Below are 12,008 nucleotides of genomic sequence, written 5' to 3' on the forward strand. Positions count from 1 at the left end.
TATCCAGTCCTTTCATTTTACAGATGAGGAAACTAAGGCACAGAGAGGCAAAGTCCTATGCCCAAGGTTACACAGCTAGAAAGTATCTGGGGCAAGATTGGTCTTCCTGATTCTGAATACAATACCCTATCCATTATGCCGTCTACCTACCTCAGTGATTTCACAAGACAATGTGGTATAGTAGGGTATCACATTAATTGAATTACCTAGCTCCCACCTGATTGAATTCCTTCAGACGACATCTCCATTAAGCTCCCAGTAACCTATTCATCCAGTGAGATAACATTAGCTGGAGTACTACCCTTTGCCCCAGAGGCCCGTCTAATTGCAGGAAAGCTCCCCACCAGCACCTCCATTTAAGCAGGGCACCCAGGCCAGCCATCTCTTCATTTTTCACTTGACTACACTCCTTTGGACTTCTTCATCACACCCTGGTGCCAGCACCTTCTCTTCTTCCACTCCCTCCCTTTTAAACTTTCTTTTGTATGTCGTCATTTTCCATTAAATTCTAAGCTTCTTAAGAACATGGACTGCATTTTCCTCTTTTGTATCCCCAGCATTTAGCACAGGGCCTGGCACATAGTAGTTAATTAATAAATGTTTCCTGACTGACTGAAAGTACTGACTTAAAGCACTATATAATGTGCTTCTGAGAAATACTAATCATGTGACCCTAGACAGTTCACAACCTCTCAGGGTACTTCTGGTCAACTCTGTAAGAGAGTAAGTTGAAGAGAAGATGCAACCTTACATTGACAGATGGAGTTTGCTTATTTAGGAGTTCCTTACACTGATGAAATGACAGGTCCAGTTCCTATCCTTATTCTGATTATTTTTATTAATATTAAGCATTCACCACAAAATAGAAACTACTGAAATCAATCAATCAATAAGCATTTATTAAGCTTTATTAGGCAGCTAGGTGGACTAGAGTCAGGTGAGACACAAGTTCAAATTCAGCCTCAGACATTTACTAGCTGTGTGACCCTGAGCTGCTCACTTAACCTCTGTCTGTCTTGGTTTCCTCATCTACATATTGGGTGTAATAATAGCATCTATCTCACAAGATTGTAGGAGTATAAAATGTGATAAATTTGTGAAATTTTTCATAAACCTTAAAGCACTATTTAAATATTACCTATTAACATTGTTATAACTCTGTGTCTCTTAGGCACAGTGCTAGGCAGTAAGGATTAAAAGACAAAAATGAAATTATCAAAGGAGACAGCATGTAAAGAATGTAGAACAAACACAATATAAATACAAGGGCTGGGAGTGAGGGCACTAGCAACTGGGGAAAGGGGTAGAGAAGGACAGGCTCTCTGTAGAAAATAGAGCTTAACATCTGGGAGCCAAGATGGTGGAGTAAAAGCAGTAACCCTTCTCAGAAATCCAAGGATCTAAGACATCTCCAAAGGCCTCATGATGGAAAATGCTATCCACATTCAAAGACAGAACTATGGAGTTTGAATGCAGATCGAAGCATACTATTTGCTATTTTTTTCTTCTGTTGTACTTTGTTTCCTCTTTCCAGTGGTTCCTCCTGTTGGTTCTAATTTTTACTTACAACATCACTAATGTGAAATTATGTTTAATATGAATGTATATGTAAAACCTATATCAGATTGTGTGCTGTCTTCAGGAGGGAGGTGGAGAAGGAGGGGGAGAAAAATTTAAAACTCAAAAGCTTATGGAAGTGATGATTGATAAATCAAAATAAATTAATTTTTAAAAAGCAGTGACTAGCTTGAGCTTTCCCTCAAACTCCTCCTAATACCTGTTTAAAAAATGACTTTAAACAAATTCTAGAGCAGCAGAACCCACAAAAAGACAGAGTGAAACAAATTTCCAGCCCAAGACAACCCGGATGGTTGATTGGATAGGTCTGTTGCACCGGGCTGGGAGAGGAGCACAGTTCAGCATGGAAAACAGATTCTGGAGAGATAACTTAAAAAAGTATTGGACTACCTGAAAGCTATGATCAAAAAAAGAGCCTAGATGTCATCTTTCAAGAAATTATCCAGGAAAACTGCCCTGATATTCTAGAACCAGAGGGTAAAATAGAAATGGAAAGAATCCATTAATCACCTCCTGAAAGAGATTCCCAAAGAAAAACCCCTAGGAATATTATAGCCAACTTCCAGAGTTCCCAGGTCAAGGAGAAAACATTGCAAGCAGTCAAAAAGAAATAATTCAAGTACTGTGGAAACACAATCAGGATAACACAAGATTTAGCAGCTTCTACATTAAGGGATCAAAGGGCTTAGAATATGATATTCCAGAGGTCAAAGGAGCTAGGATTGAAACCAAGAATCACCTACCCAGCAAAACTGAGTGTAATCAATGAGGGGGAAAAAATTGATATTCAGTGAAATAGAGGACTTTTAAGCATTCTTGTTGAAAAGACCAGAGCTGAATAGAAAATCTGACTTTCAAATACAAGACTCAAGAGAAGCATGAAAAGGTAAACAGGAAAGAGAAATCATAAGGGACTTATTAAGGTTGAACTGTTTGCATTCCTACATGGAAAGATGATATATGTAACTCATGAGACCTTTCTCAGTATTAGTACAGTTGGAGGGGATATATATAGACAGAGGACACAGGATGAGTTGAGTATGAAGGGATGATATCTAAAAAATAAAATTAAAGGGTGAGAGAGGATTGTCTGGGAGAAGGAAAAAGGGAGAGGTAGAATGGGGTAAATTATCTCACATAAAAGAGGGAAGATAAAGCTATTACCATGGCGGAGAAGAGGGGGGAGGTGAGGGAGAAGGAATGAATCATACTCTCATTGGATTTGAATATGAATATGAGTTTGAATATGAATAACATACACACTCAATTGGGTATGGAAATCTATCTTACCCTACAGGAAAAGAGGGGGAAAGGGGATGGGGAGATGATAGAAGGGAGGACAGACTGGGGGAGGGGGTAATCGGAAGCAAATACTTTTGAGGAAGGACAGAGTCAAGGGAGAGAATAGAATAAATGGGGGTGGGATACAATGAAGGGAAATATAGTTAGTTTTTAACAATATGGTTATTATGAAAGTGTTTTGCATGATTCCACATGTATAACCTGTATCGAGTTGCTTGCCTTCTCAGTGAGGGTGGGTGGGCAGGAAGGAAGAGAGAGAATTTGATTTGGAACCCAAAGTTTTAAAAACAAATGTTAAAAATTGTTTTTACATGCAACTGGGAAATAAGATATACAGGCAATGGGGTATAGAACTCTATCCTGCCCTACAGGAAAATAGAAGGGGAAGGGGATAAGAGAAGGGGGGTGGTGATAGAAGAGAAGACAGATCAGGAGAAGGGGCATTCAGAATGCACACCGTCTTGGGGTGGGGGAAGGGGAGAGATGGGGAGAAAATTTGGAACTCAAAATCTTGTGGAAGTAAATATTGAAAACTAAAAATAAATAAATTTTAAAAATAAAAATAAAATAAAAAACAAAAATATATTAAAAAAAAGAAAGTAGAACTTGAGCTAAGTCTAAAATATGTAGAAAAAATGGGCATGGCTATGTTGGAGCTTCTGACACTCACTAAGGAGAGTCACATTCAGTAGGTGCTCTGAGGATATGACTTTTTTTTTTAATGGAGCCCTTTGCCACTGCCTCAGGAAACAAAATAATTGAAAACAAACTGATAATTTATAAGATGGAAAAATCTGTGACAACTTTTTCTACTAAAATGCCCAAATTTTAAGTTCCAGTCTCTCCTTTTTGGATTCAGGTGGGGTCCCATGCACACCTGCATTCCCCAACCACAGATGTCTCTCATTCAAAGCTAAGAATCAATTCATGGTTGACCTTTATAAGGGAGAGAGCCAGTGCCTTCATTTTTTCCTATGAAGAAGGATCATAGAATTAGAGCTAGATCTAGGAAGGACATTAAAGGCCCCCAAATTCAACCCCTCTACTGTACAGAAAAGGAAACTGAAACATAGGGAGGTTAAGTGATTTGCCCAGTCACATCTGTAGTGTCCAAAGCAGAATTTGAACCCAGGACCTCTAAATCCAGAGCCAACATTCTTCCCACTGTTCCAAATTCCTCCTGGGATTGGGAAATGAGCCAATGTCCCCAACTAGAATACAGAAGCATATTAACCATTGTGCATTGGTGTTTTCAGATCCTCACTTCATCAGTTTGAGAAAGACTTTAATAGCACAAAACTAGCAGCACATTAGGAAAATAAGGGGGTAGGAGAGAAGACAGGTAAACTAGAAACACAACCTGAGAGTATAACAGGAAGCAATGTGGGACAGTCAGACAACTATTTTGTTTTGTTTTGTTTGACAGTTATCATGCAAATGTATCTGCTACCTTCCTTTTCTGTTATTATGGTATAGGAAAGAGCACTGGAATTGGAGTTATGTGGCTCCAACCTACCTTTCTAAGCTCATTAAACATCATCACCCTGCTTCATCAACTCTCTGGTCCAGCCAATTTGAGTTTCTTGATGTTTGTCACACAGAACACTTCATCTCTCATTTCTGTGCCCTTGCCCAGGCTGTTTCCCCCATGCCTAGAACTCATTCCTTCCTTACCTTACATCCTTTCTTAGAATTTCTGCTTTCCTTTAAAGTTAAGAATCAAGTACCACAATCCTAAATAAGACCTTTCTTAATCCTCTATCCTAATCGATGATACATGCCCAATCACCAGAATTACTTTGCATTTACTTCATATGTTTTATATCTACTTGCAAATGCACTTCTTATTTCTCCTGATAGAGCATAAAGTCCCTGAGGGTAGAGACTGTCTCAATTTTGTCTTTGAATTCCATCCAATGCCAAACACAATACCTGACACAAAGTGGTTGTTTAATAAATTCTTGTTGATTAATTAATTAGTGGGTCTTAGAATCTCATCTCAGACACTTAGTAGCTGCTCATTTAACCTCTAATCTGTAATAATAACTCCTACTTTGAAGGATTGATGGATGGATCAAATGTATTTAAATGTGTAAACCTTAAAATGATGCATAGATGGGGCAGCTAGGTGGCACAGTGGATAGAGTACCGGCGCTGAAGTCAAGAGGACCTGAGTTCAAATCCGGCCTCAGATCAAACACTTTACACTTACTTGCTGTGTGACCCTGGGCAAGTCACTTAACCCCAATTGCCTAAAAAAAAAAGATGCATAGATGGCAGCAATTACTATTATTATTATTATTATTGCAAGGCTTCACTTTGTTGCATTTGAAAAATGGTATCTATAAGTCATACAAGATGAAGAAAAATATTAAAATTTGTGCAAGAAACTTGAATCTTGTGCACAGGATTGATGTTACCACAACACAATGAAAGATTTGGTCACCTTCTGCAAAAATAGTTTCCCAAATATCCAAGCCTAATTATTTATAGTTCATTAAGTTACAGAGTTGGAAGGGATGTAAAGAGGCTATCTTGTCCATTCCCCAATTTCAAAGTAGGGTTGCATTGAAATAATCACAAATAGATTAAGATAATACCCTAAAACCTCAATTTTTACCATAAGTCTTATAGTTTCCAGAAGGAATTATTGCTAATATCTATCTAAAATTGTTTTTACTATGAATGACAGGTTTTTACTTTTTTGCAAAGTGGGAGAGATTTGAGAAATGTTGAGAATAAAGAAAATAAAAATGGCTGGAGAGACTGGCGAGTGCCAAAAAGATGTTTATAATGAAAAATAAGTTTAATTGAGAAAAGCACGTGAAAACACCAGTGACAAATAGCTTTTGTAGTTGGAATTCAAAGGTTCCACTTGTACATGGAGTGACTTTGCACCTGCTCATTTGAGGAATGTGAAGAAACATTCCAGGGGCAGTTGCAATAGGGGGAATATGTGTATGCATGTGTGTGTACATATATTATGTGAAGATAGAAACAAAGAGACAGAGACAAAGACAGAGAGACAGACAGTGAGGCAGAGAGAGGGACAAAAAGAGACAGAGACACAGAGAGACAGAGATATGAATAATGTGGCCTGGGCCAGTGATTTCATTGGTCTAGGAAACTCCCGGTGAACAAACTTCCTCTATTAATGAAAATCAGTACCTGCTGTGCAATTTATAGTCTAAGAGAGTTGCCTGGGGCATTGAGAGGGTGAGTGACTTACCCTGGATCATACAGCTGGTATATTTCAGAAGTGGGGTTTGAACCCAGGATGCACTACCCCATGCTGCCTCTAGAGGTATGTGCAAATGTGTGTGTATGTATCAGAAAGCTATTTTGGAGGGGGCGGGAGGGCTAGGCAATGGAATTAAGTGACTTGCCCAGGGTCGCACAGGGAGTAAGTGTTATGTGTCTGAGGCCGGATTTGAACTCGAGTCCTCCTGAATCCAAGGCCAGTGCTCTATCCACTGCACCACCTAACTGCCCCCAGAAAGCTAATTCTTAAAAACATCTCACATTTGGTTTGCTTTATAATTTATAGGTAGCATTTCAATGGTAGATATTTATTGTTCTACAGAGTAGTGGACTATGAAAAAGGGGATTGCAGCATAGGCAATACAAATTAATGGCTAAATAAAAATGAATGTATATCTAGTTTTGAGATGTAGATAGCCAATAAAAAGTTGAGAAAACTTTTGTTATAATCAATGGGAGAATTTCACTCTGACGACAGGCAACGATTTCTATTACCACCTCCCTCAGCAAAGCATCAGTCTTGCAAAGTAACCCCTGACAGTCATAGGCCAACCCATTCTGCCAGGTGTTTGCTCTTTGCACTTTGTTTAATGCTAATGCTAATGACAATAATAATAAAGTCTCTTTCAGGTTATCTCCCGAACAGATGAGGCTTCTTTCTACTTTCATTAGCCATCATGGCTTAATGGCAACTAGGTGGCACAGTGGATAGAGTACCCAGCCTAGTGTCAGGAAGACTCATCTTGGTGAATTCAAATCTGGCCTCAGACATTTACTAGCTGTGTGACCCTAGACAAGTCACTTAATCCTATTTGCCTCAGTTTTCTCATCTGCAAAATGAGCTAGAGAAGGAAATAGCAAATCATTGCCAAGAAAACCCCAAATGGGGTCACAAAGAGTTGGACATAACTGAAAAAATGACTCAACAATAACAAATATGGCTTAATGAATAAAGCAGTGGCTTGAGGACCAGGAAAACCTAGGTTCAGATCTCACCTTAGACCTTTACTAGACCAATGGCAAATGTATCACTTAACTGCCCCAAGCTTTTGTTTCCTCATCTGTAAAACAGAGATAATAATATTTACCTCATGGTGTTACTGTGAGGATAAATGTTACATATGTAATTATATAGAGAGGTAGCAAAGTTCAACAGAAAGCACGCTGAGTTTGGAATCAAAGTACCTGAATTCACCTCCCAGCTCTGCTATAGCATAAGAAAGACCTGCATCATAATTGGCACTGAGGGAAATACAGTCCTAAAGCAAGGGAACACAATAGGGTCCTCTTTTAGGGCAACAGGAGAAACTTTTTATCGGCAATCTACATCTCAAAACTAGATATACCTTCATTTTTATTTAGCCATTGATTGGTACTGTCTATGCTACAATTCCCTTTTTTATAGTCCACTACTCTGTAGAGCAATAAGTTAGAGAATCAGTTCATTGATGATATAAAGGTAGATAACTAGTCAATAACTAAAAATAAAATTATTTTTTTTTTACACCTTGATCCCTGGCATCCTTCTGGGCCAACCTAAGAGAGATCTGACCATCTCTTTTAGCCTTCCTGATGAAGGAACTCAACATCAGGGTGCCCTGATAATTGGAAACCAACCTAAATCCAACTGGGGTTCTGGGGATGCAAAGGAAGTAGGACAATCCAAAGTCCAACCACATTGACATGTAAGTTCAGCGAACAGGTGCTGTCACCAGGTCTAAAAATCTGTACCAAGCATATGAAATGTTTTATTCACTGCATAACCAGGGGAATAATTACATAAGTAATTAGGTGGGTTGTTTAAGAAATACCTACTTGTTTAGGAATAACCTAGGCTACCTAGCTATTTTCTCCACCAGCCCACACATCATTTACATTCCTAATAAAGCCTTTGGAATTCTCTGGGAGTTTTTTTTTTGTTTGTTTCATTTTGTTTGGTTTGGTTTTCATAGCTCTCACTTTCTTTGGCTGAGCTATAGCATGAAAGCTCTAAAAATATTTAGCATAATTTAAATGTAAGAAGAGCAAAAGGAATTTGTAGCTGTTTCCAAGGACTCTAATCTATTTGTGGCAGTAATATTATGAAGAGTCAAGAAGATTCCATCCAAAAATCAACAGACCATGTCAAATTTTCAGTAGTTTTATTGAAAAATGCCTCTTTTGTTTCAGAAATAAATAATATAAGGCAGTGAAATTCACAATTTGCAGTTAAAATATAAAAGCAGCAATTCTATTTCCATAGTCTTGCAAACATTTTCCAACTGCTTTTGATAACTAGGAAACATTATATTCTGAAAAAAAATCCATACTAAATATACAACACAAACATGCAATTCTGTCTCTGCAGGATTGTCTGCAATTTGGCATAAATGTTAATGTGTCTAAATCAAGGAGATTTAAGGCATTATAAAACTGTACCCAGTTGATACAATGGTTTCAGCTACATTGCTTAAGGTTTGTGGTTGGTAAAGGAGATGTATAAGAGCAGTATATGCCCTAAAATATAACTAAAGAGAGAAAAATAAGATAAATAATGGCAATGGAGTGGCTTTTTGTTTTGTTTTGTTTGTTTTGTTTTATTAGGGCAATAACATGAATTGTGAACTGACTTAATTGTAGATATGCATTTGAAAGGGGAAAAATCCTCGGAAAAGGACTACTGCTAAAATCAAGATTGCTCCCCCAAACTACGTAGCAACTACAAGCTTGGAGATTTATCTTTTTTTCATTTTCATTGCTGCATTGGGCTAGCTGAACATCAAATTCAAACCAGTATCTGCAAAGCGAAATATTTTACAAGCATTTCAAAAGTAAACCTATTTCTATAGATCCCATCCCGCCTATGACACAACCTGCCAAAGCATGGTGCTGTACAGTCGGGGGTGTGTTTCATCATCTGGAAATGCTGAAAAGGAAATATCACAGAAAAGGGGCACATTCTGTCAGTCCTGCAAATGGGAACATGACCCAAATGAAAATCCCACCATCCCACCCCTCCCATCCCCATCTCACCCTCCCCCTGCATCAAGAAAAGAAAGATGTATTTCATGGTCTTATTTTCCTCGGTTTCCTCGATAATGATCTTTTCTGACGCATCTGGGGAGGGTGTCCTTCTGGTGGCATATCAGCTCCATAGTCCTCATACTCATCTGCTGTCGTTTCTGGCTCCATTGGTACTATGAAGGGCTCACGCTCAGGGAGATAGGGTCCACTTTCAGGCACATAAGGCTCTGGTTGAAAATAGTTGTCCGATTCAACGTTATAGTTAAGTCACGATTTGGAAGTCATATGCACAGCAACAGGTCTATAGCCTCCCTACGCCATGTTAATCCAGTCTTAATTTCAAAACCATAAATATATAAGTTAACAGTTTTCTGATTACTTCCATTTTCACATAGAATTTGGGGGTGATAAAAAATAATGAAAAGGTTTTAACATGAAACCTTTTTGTTGATGTTGTTTTTACGATCCAGCAGATTATAATACAATCATTGCACAAAACACCTGGAGAGGGCCATGGCCCTGGGGCCCAATGCACTGTAAACGTAATAGTACCTGGATAGGTATTTCAGTAGGTACCAAAATAGCTATTCATGGTATTTGAAACCATCAGTTCAAAGAACAACTTGGCCATAGTAGGGGAAGTTTGATTGGCATCTAAACACTGAACTCTTGAGGTCAAAAACAACTGTACAGGTTAGCTATCACCAGGGATTAATATACAGTACACATCATTTTCAGGTGCTGTTCCTCATATCAGATTGAGTTACAGCTGGTGGTCAAGAAACACCAATGACTACAGCAAAACAGAAAGAAGTAGTTATTTAAAAAAAAAAAGAAGAAGCTTTGAAGATGGCAGTTACAGGACCCAAACAAGATTACATATACAAAAGAAAGCACATGCCCTGACTCAGATATGTTGCTAACAAGCAAAAGCCTAAAAGTTCTCCTACAGTGTTATTCTGGCAGACAGCAAGCAGCAGGCTTTGGTGCAGAAGCTTTCTTATAGAAATGGTAAGTGTTTTTAGTGACAGGATCCCATACAAATCATTTACAAGCCACAATTAGTTTATTATTTACAGAAGACATTTCTCTTTGACCAGGTTAATTTTTTTTCCTTGAAATGGCGTTCCTTCCACTGGTTAGTAGTTTTATGTGCCTCCTTCAGAAACGAGGCTTCAGCTGGTTGTTTTTGTCTGAACTACCATCTGCAGTTGTTCTCTACATTATGATTGAAATGCAACAGTAATAAGTGGACACCACTGTCCTTTTCTCTCATTCAAGAGTTAGTATATAGAGTCTCCCCTTTTTATGATGCCAACGTGGTTCATTAACCATATCTGTGATGACATTTCCATACAGACTCATTTCCTAATAAGCACGTGCGCAAACATCTCAGAAACAGGATTTTCATGTATTCAAACTGTAAGCAGCACTGGCGACTTAGAAAATTTGTTAGCCGGAACCTGAAACAGGTCAAAGATGATAGTTTTTAAAAGTTGAATTGCTATGCAAAAAAAAATTAACATATCTACTTTCATTCATCTAAATATACAATGGTTAAGGTATATCCATATATCTATATAATTTTTACAAAATTGCTCTTTGGCAACAGTATTGATGCCTACAGAATATTAATTTCTCTCTTATCAAATTAAATTGGAATATTACAAAGTATAAAAATGCATTTTTTGAGATCTATAACTATTTGGAGTTTGATATGTATACATATTACATAGATATATAGATATTCATCTAGTCATGCACTATTTGGTAGTGGCAAACAATATCCAATAGCTGTATCGTTTTTACTACTTGTGAGATGCTTTCAGGGCAAACAAGTGAAAAAGTTCACAATACCACACTTGACCTTTAATGTCATTTGAGTCAAATTATCCTGCTCAAACCAGGCATGATTGCCTCCTGTGGTCAAAAATCAATGGCAGTCCTCCAACTCCTCACCCCCACACATGCCATTTTTTTTAAAATAATAGCTTCAGGATCTTTAATATAATTGGCTTTCACTCATAGATAGTGTGGGATGGCGAATTACTTTCAGTTGTCTGCATCAGGTTATAAGATACTTTACTGACAATTCTGAATCCACGTACTAATTTTGTATAAATAATCCTGACACTCTATAAATGGAGCTGACAAGCATGCCCCCTTCTCCTACCAATAGAAAAAGAAGGGAAAAAAAGAAAAGAAAAATTCTTAGCTGTGATATTTTCACCCTTGTGCTGTGAAACACTACAGTGTCATTGGTGATGAAGGGATGAGGGGTGGGGGATATATGGAGAAGAAAATTGCCCCTTAAATCCTCACAGTAAAATAAATTCCTACTCCTCTAGCAACTTAAAGAAAATGCTTTTCTTTCTCATAATCAAACTACATGGCTAACAGAATCAGTTCTCAAGTTATCTTCAAATCAAGTTATCCTGCCATCCTAGTATTTCTGTGAAGGCTACCTCATTAAATTGACTGCAGATTCCTAAAATAGCAACCACATACCTGGGTATCCTTGACCATTGTAAGGGATGCTGGCACACTGGGATGAATCACAGTATCCAGGTGGACCAATTGGACCCCTGATGCCTGAAGTTCCAGGACGACCAGGGGGACCAGGAGGACCTCTTGAGCCTGTAGATCCTGGTGGACCCATTCTGGATTCTCCTTGTGGACCTAGTTTGAGATTTAAATGATTATACATATTGCGCTCGCTCTCTCTCTCTCTCTCTCTCTCTCTCTCTCTCTCTCACTCTCTCTCTCTCTCTCTCATCACTGAAGTAGCCTAATGATAATATAGCTGGCACTTTTTCTGTCTAGACAATATCCTAGTATATGGTAAGAAAATATTTCTATATGAA

The 12,008-nt window shown here is 38.2% G+C and overlaps 1 protein-coding gene across 3 annotated transcripts in view; it reads right to left on the reverse strand.

The window, feature by feature from the left end:
• Positions 1–8,280: 8,280 nt before the first annotated feature.
• The window catches only part of COL12A1 (collagen type XII alpha 1 chain), a 142,262-nt gene continuing 138,534 nt past the window's right edge, over positions 8,281–12,008 (reverse strand). For 2 of the 3 annotated variants that reach the window (XM_027852866.1, XM_027852865.1), the window contains 2 exons: positions 11,653–11,823; positions 9,312–10,607 (listed from right to left, as the gene is read on the reverse strand). In XM_027852866.1, the coding sequence (XP_027708667.1) occupies positions 10,597–10,607; positions 11,653–11,823 (182 nt within the window). In that variant the 3' untranslated portion in view covers positions 9,312–10,596. Of the gene's footprint in view, positions 10,608–11,652; positions 11,824–12,008 lie in introns of all 3 variants that reach the window. The other variant, XM_027852867.1, reaches the window with a different exon arrangement.

The sequence above is a fragment of the Vombatus ursinus genome, unplaced genomic scaffold (genome assembly GCF_900497805.2).
Source record: "Vombatus ursinus unplaced genomic scaffold, bare-nosed wombat genome assembly UNPS02009835.1, whole genome shotgun sequence".
NCBI lineage: Eukaryota > Metazoa > Chordata > Mammalia > Diprotodontia > Vombatidae > Vombatus > Vombatus ursinus.